Source organism: Tachyglossus aculeatus, chromosome 5 (assembly GCF_015852505.1).
Source record: "Tachyglossus aculeatus isolate mTacAcu1 chromosome 5, mTacAcu1.pri, whole genome shotgun sequence".
Classification (NCBI taxonomy): domain Eukaryota; kingdom Metazoa; phylum Chordata; class Mammalia; order Monotremata; family Tachyglossidae; genus Tachyglossus; species Tachyglossus aculeatus.
The window spans coordinates 44,492,503-44,506,378 of record NC_052070.1 but is presented as its reverse complement, the minus strand read 5'-3'; the positions used below and the strand labels follow the sequence as shown (position 1 = coordinate 44,506,378).

The following is a 13,876-nucleotide window of genomic DNA, read 5'->3' as shown; positions in this document are numbered from 1 at the left end:
CAATAAATGCGATTGACAATAATAATGGCATCTACTGAACGCTTACTATGTGCAAAGCACTGCAGCATGACTCAATGGAAAAAGCACAGGCTTAGGAGTCAGAGGTCATTCATTCATTCATTCAATCGTATTTATTGAGCGCTTACTGTTTGCAGAGCACTGTACTAAGCGCTTGGGAAGTACAAGTTGGCAACATATAGAGATGGTCCCTACCCAACAGAGGGCTCACAGTCTAGAAGGGGGAGACAGACAACAAAACATATTAACAAAATACGTACAAACATATATACATATATACAGGTGCTGTGGGGAGGGGAAGGAGGTAAGGCAGGGGGGATGGGGAGAAGGGGGAGAGGAAGGAGAGGGCTCAGTCTGGGAAGGCCTCCTGGAGGGGGTCATGGGTTCAAATCCCGGTTCCGCCAATTGTCAGCTGTGTGACTTTGGGCGAGTCACTTAGCTTCTCCGTACCTGTTCCCTCATCTGTAAAATGGGGTTGAAGACAGTGAGCCCCACGTGGGACAATCTGATCACCTTGCATCTACCCCAGCGCTTAGAACAGTGCTTGGCACATAGTAAGCGCTTACAAATGCCATCGTTATTATTATTATCCACATCCGAGGGGCAAGAGATCAGAGTCCCCTACCTATGCCACTTCCCCACCCCTGCCCACACTTTATCGTCCAACTTCCTCGTCCTCTCTAATAATAATGATGATGGCATTTGTTAAGCGCTTACTATGTGCCAACCACTGTTCCGAGCACTGGGGTAGATACAAGGTGATCAGGTTGTTCCACGTGGGGCTCACAGTCTTCATCCCCGTTTTACAGATGGGGTAACCGAGGCCCAGAGAAGTTAAGTGGCTTGCCCAAACTCACACAGCTGGCAGAGCGGGATTAGGACCCATGACCTCTGACTCCCAAGCCGGGCCTCTTTCCACTAAGCCCCACTCTAGGCTGTATGCTCATCTCTAGACTATAAGCTCTTCGTGGGCAGAGAATGTGTCTGTTTACTGTTATAATGGACTCTCCCAAGTGCTTAGTGCAGGGCTTTGCACACAGTAAGCACTCAATAAATGCAATTGAATCGAATCCCCAAATTCGCTCTGCATGTCCATGCCCACCGTGTCTGTCTCAGGGTTCCTGCTCCGCCTCCCTCGGAACTCACAGCTTGGCCGAAGCGGGACAAAAACTCAAGGGCAAACACCATTCGTTCTCTTTATTGCTTCCTCCACCCCACCGTGTCTGTGCCCCAGGGCCAACCCTCTTGGGTCACTAGGCCCGGAGCTCGGACCCAGAGCCGTGAGGCCGAAGGGGCGAGCCCCGTCACGGCCACCCCCTTTCCCAGTTGGTCGACTCGGGCACGCCCACCTCTCGTGGCCACCTGCCCTTTCGGGGGGCCCCGGGGGCCCCCAGTCGAGGCGGTCAGGCCGAGTTGTAGCGCTTGGTGTAGTCCTGAATGGAGGCCTGGAAGCGCTCGCTGCTGTTGAGGTCGGGGCGACAGAGGATGACGTAGCACTTGGGCACGAAGTAGCCGCCGAAAATGCCAGCGAGGCTGTTCAGGATGGCCAGCACGTTGGCGGCCGCCAGGTACTTGCCCCGGTAGACGCTGTAGATCACGGAGAAGCCCACCCAGGAGAAGAAGTAGAGGATGAGGCTGAAGGTGATGCATTTGGCCTCGTTGTAGTTCTCGGGCAGGTCCTTGCCCAGATAGCTGCAGACGAAGCAGAGCACGGAGAGGAGCCCGACGAGGCCTACCCCGAGCGTGGAGCCCCAGGATCTGCCCTCCGAGCACCGGAACACCACCTGGTCCGGGAAGTGGCCGTACTCCCTGGCGGGCACGGGGCGGCGGGCGGCCAGCCAGGAGAGGCAGAGCAGCAGCTGAGCGGCGCAGCTGAGCCCCACGAAGACGCCGGGCCCCCGGCGGCGGACCCAGGCCCGGTAGAGCCCGGGAGCCCGGCGCGCCACCTTGAAGATGAAGATGAGCTGCAGGGAGCGCACGGTCACGCAGGACAGGCACACGGTGAGGCAGACGGTGAAGAGCGACTGGCGGATCAGGCAGGCGGACGCCGTGGGCTCCCCGAAGAAGCAGTAGAGGCTGCAGCTGCCCCCGGCCAGGGAGCCCAGCATGAGGAAGCACGTCCGGCCGCCGGCGGAGCGCACCACCGGGCTGCGCCGGTGCCGGGCGAACAGGGCGGCCGTGCCGGCCAGCAGCAGCAGCAGCGCGGAGTTGGCCGCCAGCAGGGCCAAGGAGACGGGCTCGCGCCAGGTGAGGAAGACCACGGTGCGGTTGAAGCAGGCCGCGCTCCCCGCCGGCGACCACTCATCCTTCTCGCACGGCTGACAGGCGTAGGGGTCTGGAAGGGAAGGGGAGCGGGGCCTGGAGGGGCAGGGGAAGCCTCCAGGCCGTCTGGGGCGGGGGGGGGGGGGGGGGGCGGCGGGGCAATCAATCAATCAATCAATCGTATTTATTGAGCGCTTACTATGTGCAGAGCACTGTACTAAGCGCTTGGGAAGTACAAATTGGCAACACGTAGAGACAGTCCCTACCCAACAGTGGGCTCACAGTCTAAAAGAGGGAGAGGTCACTTGTGTGTGTGTCTGTGTCCCCCACCCCCAGTTCAACTGTGACCCTCTCGAGGGCGGAGAATGCCCGGCTTGCGGTGGTTTAGCGGAAAGAGCGCAGGCTCCCGAGTCAGAGGTCGTGGGTTCCAATCCCGGCTCCGCCCCTTATCAGCCGAGTGACTCTGGGCAACTCACTTAGCTTCTCTGGGCTTCAGTTCCCTCATCTGTAAAATGGGGATGAAGACGGCGAGCCCCACGTGGGACCGCCTGATTACCTTCTGTTTATCCAAGTGCCTACAGCAGTGCTTGGCACATCGTAAGCGCTTGACCAATACCATTATTATTATACTCAATAATAACAATTATAATAATGGTGTCAGTTAAGCCCTTACTGTGTCCCAGGCACTGGGATGGATTCAAGCAAATCGAGCTGGACGCGGTCCCTGTCCCATATGGGGTTCACGGTCACAATCCCCATTTTATAGATGAGGTAACTGAGGCCCAGAGAAGTAAAGTCACTTACCCGCTTCCATGCAGTTAGTACAGTGCTCGGCACTCAGTAGGCGCTCAGTATGTTCCATTGATCGATTGAGTGCGTTTGACTAGAGGGGGCCGCAGGGGAGGCTTTTTTTAAAAAAAAATAGCATTTGTTAAGCGCTGACTATATGCCAGGCTCTGTATTAAGCTCTGGGGTAGTTACAAGCTAATCAAGTTAGACAGTCCATGTCCCATTTGGGGCTCACAGTCTTAATCCCCATTTTACGGATGAGGGACCTGAGGCCCAGAGAAGTGAAGTAACTTGCCCAAGGTCACACAGCAGACAAGTCATAGAGGTAGGATTAGAACCTAGGTCCCTCTGACTCTCACTAGGCCACACCGTTAGGTCAGCGAGGGGCCTGAGACATCACTGTGCCCCGCCAGCTCACGGAAGGATATTGGGTGCCCTCGGTGGGCTGGCCGACGAATGAGATCACTTTCCAGAGAGAGAGAAAGAGGTTGGCGGGGGCCCATTTCCTGGGTTTTCCTCTCCGAAGGGGGCCCGGATGCTCCAGGGGCCTGGTTCCCTCAATCAATTAATGATATTTATGGAGCGCTACGGTGTGCAGCGCACTATGCTGAGCGCTTGGGAGAGTACAGTATAACAGAACCTGGGTTCTAAACCCAGCTCTGCCACTTGTCTGCCGTGTGACCTTAGGCAAGTCACTTCACTCCTCAGCACCTCAGTTACACCATCTGTAAAATGGGTCCCAAATGGGACTGGGACCATGTCCAGCCTGATTTGTTCGTATCCACCCCAGTGCTTAGAACGGTGCTTGGCACACAGTAAGCGCTTTACAAGTTCCAAAATTATCACTATTATTATTATTATTATTATCATTACTATTATGCTTGGGATGTCGGGGGGGCACTGATATCTGTACTTGTACTGTCCGACTTGGACTTGGACTGGGACTTGTATTGTCCGACTTGTATTTCCCAAGCGCTTAGTACAGTGCTCTCCACACCATAAGCGTGTGGCTCAGTGGGAAGAGCCCGGTCTTTGGAGTCAGAGGGCATGGGTTCAAATCCCGGCTCCACCACTTATCAGCTGTGTGACTTTGGGCAAGTCACTTAACTTCTCTGGGCCTCAGCTACCTCATCTGTAAAATGGGGATGAAGACTGTGAGCCCCCCGTGGGACAACCTGATCACCTTGTTAACCTCCCCAGCACTTAGAACAGTGATTTGCACATAGTAAGTGCTTAATAAATGCTATCATTATTATTATAATAAATGCGATTGAATGAATGAATTAATGAATCTGTAATTTATTTGTGTTGATGTCTGTCTCCCCCTTCTCAGCTGTAAGCTTGTCATGGGCAGGGAATGGGTCTGTTTATTGTTGCAGGGTACTCTCCCAAGTGTTTAGTACAGTGTTCTGCACATGGTGAGCGTTCGATAAATACGATTGAAGAACGAATGAATGACGGGGCGAGGATAGGAGCAGGGCAGGTCCTGAGAGAGCTGAAGAGACTCACTGCTTTTGTTGAGAAAGGTTCCCGCTCTGCAGGGCTCGCAGTCAAAGCAGCAGTGGTGGTGTCCCGTGATGACCCGCTCTTGGCCCTCGGCACAGTCCTCCGAACACACGGACCGCGGCACCTAGGGCAAGCGTGGGGAGCCTGGGAGAGGCGGGCCGCACCAGCCCGCGCCCGGCGGGGTGGGGGACTGGGCCGTGGCCGAAACAACCAGTCACTCGGTCAGTCGTATTTACTGAGCAGTACCGGGTGCAGAGTAATAATAATAATAATAATGATGGCGTTTATTAAGCGCTTACTATGTGCAAAGCACTGTTCTAAGCGCTGGGGGGATACAAGGTCATGAGGTTGTCCCACGTGGGGCTCACAGTCTTCATCCCCATTTTACAGATGGGGGAACTGAGGCCCAGAGAAGTGAAGTGACTTGCCCAAAGTCACACAGCTGACAAGTGGCGGAGCCGGGATTTGAACCCATGACCTCTGACTCCAAAGCCCGGGCTCTTTCCCACTGAGCCACGCTGCTCGGCAGAGTACAGTACAACAATAAACAGACACATTCCCTGCCCGCAATGAGCTTACAGTCTAGAGGGGGAGACAGCCGTTAATATAAATAAATAAATAAATTACCGATATAGGCTTAGGGGCTGTAGGGCTTGGGGAATAAAGGGGGCAACTCAGGGCAATGCAGAAGGGAACGGGAGAAGAGGAAAGGGGGGTTTAGTCAGGGAAGGCCCCTCGGAGGAGATGTGCCTTCAATAAGGCTTCACAGAGGGGGCTAGGCAAGGCTTTTTTGTCAGCGCTGTCACCCAGCCTCCTTTCCCCTCTCCCTGTGGATCCCAGCCTCCAGTGAGGCTCTGGTGGGGGACGGGGGGGCCGCCACGTTACCTGGTTGCCCCTCGTGTGCCACTGGATCAGGGCCCGATCAACGGTGAGCTGGATCGGGTCCCATCTGGCCGAACCAATGATGCTGAAGGTCCAATTGGGGCCATTCCACCCCCACACCACAATGTCGTAGCCTCTGGCTGGGTCTCCGTTGGGGTCAAAGTGCACAGGATTCCCCTCTAACGAGAAATTCACTTGCCAGATCTTCTCCAGGAGCTGCAATGCACGGGGGCCATGAAAGCCAACTGGGAGACTCCAAGGGGCTCTCCCACCCCTCCGAGCCCCTCAGAAGGCTCGGGGATACACACTGAAGGGCAGAGAAAATAGGAAAATGCCTACCAACTCCGTCGTGTTGTACTCAAACGAGTGCTCAGTGCAGTGCTCTGCACGCGGTAAGCACTCCATGAATACGATCGGTCGATCGATCGATTGATTGAGGTGATGTCCGGCTCTGAAACTCTTCAGGATAACCTGCCCCGGGCTGTGTGTCTGGGGAATTTAATAATGATTTTTCGACCTATTGAGCTGGAGGGGTTGGTGGGACTGTCCCCATTGAGAGCAGGCACAGGCCAAGAGGAAATGCCTTTGGCAGATAATGAAAACAATGATTGTGTTATTTGTTAAGCGCTTACTATGTGTCAAGCACTGTTCTAAGTGCTGGGGGAGATACAAGCTAATCAGGTTAGACGCGGTCCATATCCCACATGGGGCTCATGGCATTAACCCCCATTTTACAGATGAGGTAACTGAGGCCCAGAGAAGTGAAGTGACTTGCCCAAGGTCACACAGCTGAGAAGTGGCAGAGCTGGGGTTAGAACCCAGGTCCTTCTGACTCTCAGGCCTATATTCTCTCCAGTAGATCACACTGTACTAAGCACTGGGGTGGATACAGTTCGCTGTCCCACATGGGGCTCACCGTCTCCATCCCCATTTTACAGTTGAAGTAACTGAGGCACACAGAAGTGAAGTGACTTGCCCAAGGTCACATGGCAGACAGCAGATGCGGAGAGAGGTCGGGGTCGAGGCGAGATGGGTTCGGGAGCAAATCCCCGCCGAAGTGGAGCTGGCGAGCTCCCCGAGGAAGGAGAGGAGGAGGAGAGCGGGGGATGCAGACGGGAGTGATCCCCTCCTCACCTGCTGCGGGTGGACTCGGCCTCTGGCACAGGTTCCCGAGGAGCAGCCCAGCAGCTGGTGGAGCCCGTGGGCCACCGCGTACACCGCCGCGTACACGTTGTAGGCCACGCTCATGGCGAAGGGCTCCAGCTCCGGCTTGTCGTCGCGGGTGAAGGCCCGGCACCGCGAGCAGATCTGGTTGCCGGCCCGGCAGGAGGCCTCCGGGCCCGGCCGCGCCCGCTTCTTCTCGGCCCGGGCGTAGGCGGCCTCAAAGGCTCCGATCCCGGGGACCCGGCCCTGCTGGACGGCCACCCCGATGACCGTGCCGAGGCCGCGGACCCCGGGCAGCCTCGAGACCGAGCGGGAGAGGGACCAGTCTTCGCTGGCCAGCCACACTTTCTCCCTCAATCGCTCCCGCACCACCGTCTCGAAGAAGACCTTGGCCAGCCGCCAGTCGGAGAAGACGACTACCACCGAAGTCCGGTTGACCTTGGCCACCAGGGCCCGCATCTCCCGGTCGCCAGGCTGGGCCCCGAGGGGCACCGTGCCCTGGTGGGCGATGCACATGCCCCGCTGGGTGGCCAGGGCCCGCAGGCTCTGTGTCCCTTGCCGGCCGTACTCGTTGTCGCTGCCCACCAGGGAGAACCAGTGCCAGCCGAACTCCCCCAGCAGGCGCACCAGGGCTTCCACCTGGTTCTTGTCGCTGGGGATGGTGCGCAGGAACGACGGGAAGGTCCGCTTCTGGCTGAACATCGTGCTGGAGGCCTCGTAGCTGATCTGTGCGCAGGGAGACACCCCCGGGGGACCCTCCCCCTCACGGTAGAGCCCAGCCTCGCGGCACTCACGCGCATATCTCCGATTGATTTCTATTAATGGCCCTCTCCCCCTCTAGGCTGTACGCTCTTTGTGGGCAGGGAATGTGTTGTATGTGCTATTGTACAGTGCTCTGCACACAGTACAGCAGTCATAATTTGTACTTCCCAAGTGCTTAGTACAGTGCTCTGCACACAGTAAGCGCTCAATAAATACGATTGATGATTATGTACGACGAACCAACTGACGCTTTGGCGCTCCCCACCTAGGTCCGGGAGCATCGGGACGCGTGAGGCCTTCCCCGATAAAGCCCTCATTTCCTCTCCTCCCACTCCCTTCCACATCCCCCTTGCACTTGGATTTGCTCCCTTTATCCACCCCTCCCTCGGTCCCCCAGCGTTTATGTACAGATCGGTCATTTATTCTTTTCTTTTAATATCTGCCTCCCGCTCTGGACTTTAAGCGGGGAACGTCACTGTCACTGTGAGCAGGGAACGTGTCTACCGACTCTTTTATATCGTACTCTCCCAAAGGCTTACCGCAGGGCTCCGCGGGCGGCGGGCGCTCAATATATACAGTTGATGGGTTGACTGAACAAAATGACCCCCGTAGCAAAGGAGCGGGCCCCGGTCTCCCATCCCTGCCAACTCAGGGCCGCCCACTCCACCCTCGACCCTCCCTCCTCCCTCCCGGCTTACCTGGGGCACCATGAAGGCGCTCAAAATGACCGCTGAAGCTAAGGCGTAGTTGGTGCTGTCCGGTCCGATCACGGCCACCACCTTGGGCAGAGAGCGGGTGAGGTCCCTCTGGACCTCTACGCGGTGCCCCTGGGACTCGGCCAGCAGGCTCAGCGTGGCGAACAGGTTGGAGGACTCGGTGCACACGTCGTACAGCTCGTAACCCAGGGTGGTATTGGGGAGGAGAGAGCTGGAGTTGTTAATCTCCTCGATGCTGTACCGCATGGCCTGGAACAGGTGGTAGCCATCGCTGTTGAATCGCTCAACCCTGGGGGAAACCAGAGACGGGGCGGGAGCGGGCCCCCCGCCAGACGCTTCAGCTCTCTCACTGGCCGAAAGGGTGGTCCCCAGGGGCTCCATCAAAGGCCCTGCCTCTCGCACCTCCAACCAAAATGGGGAGCTTCCCGACTTTTCCCTCCTCTAATCATCATCATCATCATCATCATGAATGCGATGTTTGTTAAGCGCTTACTACATGCCAGGCACGGTACTAAGCGCTAGAGTAGATAGAAGATAATCAGGTTGGCTACAGTCCCTATCCCACATGGGGCTCAAAGTGTTAATCCCCATTTTATCAATCAATCAATCAATCGTATTTATTGAGCGCTTACTGTGTGCAGAGCATTGTGCTAAGCGCTTGGGAAGTACAAGTTGGGAACATATAGAGACAGTCCCTACCCAACAGTGGGCTCACAGTCTAAAAGGGGGATGAGGAAACTAAGGCACGGAGAAGCCAAGCGAGTGACCTGCCTGAGGTCACACAACCTCTGTAGCGTCTCAGAGGCTCCCAGCCTTGAGCACTGGCCTTTTCACATCTGGACAGGCCAACCAAGTGCCTCTCTGGGCTGAGCCTCTCCTCCTCGGAGGAAATGGGCAGTAGGTTACATTTGGGCTCAGTGCCCTTCTTTCGTTTCTATGTTCCCGCTCTTTTACCTATTGTTTAATAATTATGGTATCTGTTAAGCGCTTACTATTAGTGAGGCTGTACTAATCGCTGGGGTAGATACAAGATCATCAGGTCAGACTCAGTCCCTGTCCCATGTGGGGCTCACAGTCTCGATCCCCGTTTTACAGATCATCCTCATCATCATCAATCGTATTTATTGAGCGCTTACTGTGTGCAGAGCACTGGACTAAGCGCTTGGGAAGTACAAGTTGGCATCATATAGAGACAGTCCCTACCCAACAGTGGGCTCACAGTCTAAAAGCCCTTACTGCTCAATCCTGTGTATGCACAGTCAATCAATAATCAATCGTATTTATTGAGCGCTTACTGTGTGCAGAGCACTGTACTAAGCGCTTGGGAAGTACAAGTTGGCAACATATAGAGACAGTCCCTACCCAACAGTGGGCTCTTTCATTCATTCATTCATTCATTCATTCAATCGTATTTATTGAGCGCTTACTGTGTGCAGAGCACTGGACTAAGCGCTTGGGAAGTACAAGTTGGCAACATATAGAGACGGTCCCTACCCAACAGTGGGCTCCTTCATTCATTCATTCAATTGTATTTATTGAGCGCTTACTGTGTGCAGACCACTGGACTAAGCGCTTGGGAAGCACTAGTTGGCAACATCTTGAGACGGTCCCTACCCAACAGTGGGCTCACAGTCTAGAAGGGGGAGACGGACAACAAAACAAAACATATTAATAAAATAAATATGTACAAATAAAATAAATAAATAGAGTAATAAATACGTACAAACATATAATCACTGTTCTAAGCACTGGGAGGATACAAGGTAGTCAGGTTATCAATCAATCAATCAATCAATCGTATTTATTGAGTGCTTACTGTGTGCAGAGCACTGGACTAAGCGCTTGGGAAGTACAAGTTGGCAACATATAGAGACAGTCCCTACCCAACAGTGGGCTCACAGTCTAAAAGGGGGAGACAGAGAACAAAACCAAACATACTAACAAAATAAAATAAATAGAATAGATATGTAAATAAATAGAATGGATATGTAAATAAATAGAATAGATATGTATAGAATAGATGAGGTACCTGAGGCCCTGAGAAGTGAAGTAACTTGCCCAAGGTCACACGGCAGACAAGCGACGATGCCGGGATTAGAACCCACGACCTTCTGGACTCCCAGGCCCGAGCTCTGTTCACTAGGCCAGACTTCTTCTCCATGTATATTTGGCCCTTTATAGCTATTTGTCATTTCTTCGAGGGCACGGGCTGTGTTTAGCCCCTCACGCCCAGTCGAGTGCTTTGCACACAGTGGATGCTACTCCACCAGCACTGTTGATGCGGCCACTGCATCTAGCCAAGGAAGGACTCTAACCGTACAGCAGCAGATCCTCAATTCAATCGGGTAACGAGCACAGACCTTTCAAGCCGGTGGGCGAGGAACGTGTCTACCAACTCTGCTCTATTGTACTCTCCCAAGTGCTTAGTACAGTGTTCTGTACACAGTAAGCACTCAATAAATACCATCGATTGATCGGTTGAATGGGGAGTCCTCGCCACCCCTTTTGGCCCCTTGAGGATATCTGGAGAGCTTTGAGTGCGGTGTCCAGATGGGAGGGCCTGGGGCCTTAGATTGCTTTCCAGATCAGGCCAGAAACCACATCATAATAATGGTATTTGTTAAGCTCTTATTACACGCCAGACACTGTACTAAGCGCTGGGGTGGATACAAACAAATCAGGTTGGACACAGTCCCTATCCCACCTGGGGCTCACAGTCTTAATCTCCATTTTCCAGAAGAGGTACCGGGGGCACAGAGACGTGAAGTGACTTGCCCAAGGTCACACAGCAGACAAGTGGCAGAGCCGGGATTAGAATCCATGACCTTCTGACTCCCATGCCCATGCGCTATCCACCACGCCGTGCTGCTTGGCACTTTCTATGCATCAAGCACTGTTCTAAGTGCTGGGATAGATGTACGTTAATCAGGTCAGACGCAGGTCCCTGCCCCATTTGGCACTCATGGTCTAAGTAGGAGGGAGAACAGATATTGAATCCCCATTTCGCAGATGAGGGAACTGAGGCCCAGAAAAGTGAAATGACCTGCCCAAGGTCATTCAGCAGACAATAGGTGGAGCCGGGATTAAAACCCAGGTCCTCTGACCCCCACACCCACACTTTTTCCATTAGGCCACATGGGTCCTTTATCCTCTCTCCCACGCAGAAGAGTCTCCTAGGGGGTGCTGCAATCAGTCAATCAATCAATCAATCAATCACCAACTGGATTTGTTGAGTGTTTACTGTGTGCCGAGTCAGTCAGTTGTATTTATTGAGCGCTGCCTGTGTGCAGAGCACTGTACTAAGCACTTGGGAGAGTACAATAAGCAGCGTGGTTCAGTGGAAAGAGCCCGGGCTTTGGAGTCAGAGGTCCGGGGTTCAAATCCCAGCTCTGCCAACTGTCAGCTGTGTGACTTTGGGCTAGTCACTTAACTTCTCTGTGCCTTAGTTCCCTCATCTGTAAAATGGGGATTAAGACTGTGAGCTCCCTGTGGGACAACCTGATTACCTTGCATCACCCCAGCGCTTAGAACAGTGCTTTGCACATAGTAAGCGCTTAATAAATACCATTATTATTATTATTACAATATAACAAGCAGCGTGGCTTAGTGGAAAGATCACGGGCTTGGGAGTCCCACATGAGGCTCACAGTCTCAATCTCCATTTTACAGATGAGGTAACTGAGGCACAGAGAAGTTAAGTAATTTGCCTAAGGTCACACAGCAGACAAGTGGCAGAGCCGGGATTAGAACCCATGACCTCTGGCTCCCAGGCCCAGGCTCTTACCTCTAGGCCACGCTGCAAGACCCCCCCACCCCACCCACTTCTAGACTGTGAGCCCTCCTTCTAGACTGTGAGCCCGCTGTTGGGTAGGGACTGTCTCTATGTGTTGCCGACTTGTACTTCCCAAGCGCTTAGTACAGTGCTCTACACACAGTAAGCGCTCAATAAATACGATTGATTGATTGATTGATTGAGACCTTCTCCTGGAGACCAAGGATTCAGAGTGTGGTCCCCCCGCCCTCCCCTGTTGAAGCGTTTGGCCAAGGATGAGTTCGCCTCCCCCAAGGGGGCTCTACTTCCTCAGGACCGGCCTTTATTTGTCAGAATTCAGAAGAACTTGTGTTCTAATCCCGGCTCGACCACTTGTCTGCTGTGTGACCTTGGGCAAGTCACTTCACTTCTCTATGCCTCAGTTACCTTATGTGTAAAATGGGGATCGAGACGGTGAGCCCCACGGGGGACAGGGACTGTGTCCAACCCAATTAGCTTGCATCCACCCCAGCGCTTAGTACAGTGCCCAGTACGTACTAAGTGTTTAACAAACACCACACACACACAAAAAATCTGTCACTTTCTAAGGGCAAAGTCCAGATCAGGGCAGGTTCTGGCAGGTCGCTCACCCATCACAACTGGTCACTTCCGGTCTGGATCTCGCTTCTTCGAAGCCAGAGTGAATTGAGAATAAACCTCCGAGGATGTGATCCCCAGGGAGACTGAAGTCTGAAAGCATCCCTGTTTCCTGGCAACCAGAAGCCGAATCACCGAGGAAAAAAAGATGCAGGTAGAGCAGGCGAAAGGCAGGGAGCAACATGCCGTCGGAATGGAAAAGCAATTGGTTTTTTGTTGTTGTTGTTGTTTTTTGCTTCGAATGTCAGAGGTGCTCACCTCCCACACGGGCATGGGGCTATTTAAATGGACAGGACGGAGAGCACCTGTGGAGCCAACGGTTACCTACCGCGTCGAGCGGGGCTGGGTCTGATTTACAAAATCGTTGGCGGCTCGGTCTTCCCCTCCTGCGGTTTGGCACAGGAACGGATGATTTCCTCTCAGGGAAAGCAGAGGTGTGTCATTGTCCTCCGCCTGGACCCCGCTCCCCATTACCCCGTCCTCTCCCTGGTCTGATGGGATGGACAGAGGCTCTCTTTAACTTAGCCAATGAAGGGTTTTGGTCGAGGGGGCTCGAAGAGGGTTCCACTCTCTTGGGAGGATATGGTTTTTTATTTTTATTTTTTTTATGGCATTTATTAAGCGCTTACTATGTGCAAAGCACTGTTCTAAGCGCTGGGGAGGTTACAAGGTGATCAGGCTGTCCCAGGGGAGTCTCACAGTTTTAATCCCCATTTTACAGATGAGGTAACTGAGGCACAGAGAAGTTAAGTGACTTGCCCAAAGTCACACAGCTGACAACTGGCGGAGCTGGGATTTGAACCCATGACCTCTGACTCCAAAGCCCGTGCTCTTTCCACTGAGCCATGCTAACAATTCGCATGGCCTGGTGAATAGAACACAGACCTGGGAATCAGAAGGTCATGGGTTCTAATCCCAGCTTTGCCCCTTTCTGCATTGTGACCTTGGACAAGTCACGTAACTTCTCTGTGCCTCAGTGACCTCACTGGTAAAATGGGGACTTGAGACCGTGAGCCCACTGTTGGGTAGGGACCGTCTCTAGATGTTGCCAACTTGTACTTCCCAAGCGCTTAGTACAGTGCTCTGCACACAGTAAGCGCTCAACAAATATGATTGAATGAATGAATGAATGAATGACAGTGACTGTGTCCAACGCAATTCGCTCGTACCCATCCCAGCACTTAGTACAGTGCTTGGCACATAGTAAATACTTAACTAAAACCATAATTATTAATATGATGAGGATAAAGTCTCAGTGACTTCATCTGTAAAATGGGGATTGAGACTGTGAGCTCCACGTGGGACAGGGACTTTGTCTAACGGGATTTGCTTGTATCCAGCCCAGCGCTTAGTGCCTGGCATATAGCAA

General features: G+C 53.5%; 1 protein-coding gene across 1 annotated transcript; it reads right to left on the bottom strand.

Annotated features, from left to right (window-relative positions):
• Window positions 1–1,421: 1,421 nt before the first annotated feature.
• TAS1R1 (taste 1 receptor member 1) lies at window positions 1,422–12,691 on the bottom strand. Its single transcript, XM_038747252.1, has 6 exons — window positions 12,501–12,691; window positions 8,082–8,388; window positions 6,592–7,347; window positions 5,461–5,673; window positions 4,579–4,699; window positions 1,422–2,353 (listed from the first exon to the last, which is right to left on the bottom strand). Exons 1-6 carry the CDS (start codon window positions 12,689–12,691, stop codon window positions 1,422–1,424), a joined length of 2,520 nt encoding a protein of 839 aa, XP_038603180.1.
• Between the last annotated feature and the right edge of the window lie 1,185 nt (window positions 12,692–13,876).

Coding starts and splice junctions, on each gene's coding strand:
- TAS1R1 (XM_038747252.1), bottom strand. CDS start 12,691: ATGTTGCTCCCTGCCTTTCGCCTGCTCTACCTGCATCTTTTTTTCCTC. Junction 8,389..12,500: donor GAAGTGACCAGTTGTGATGG/GTGAGCGACCTG, acceptor GGTTTCCCCCAG/GGTTGAGCGATTCAACAGCG. Junction 2,354..4,578: donor AACCTTTCTCAACAAAAGCA/GTGAGTCTCTTC, acceptor CTTCCCTTCCAG/ACCCCTACGCCTGTCAGCCG.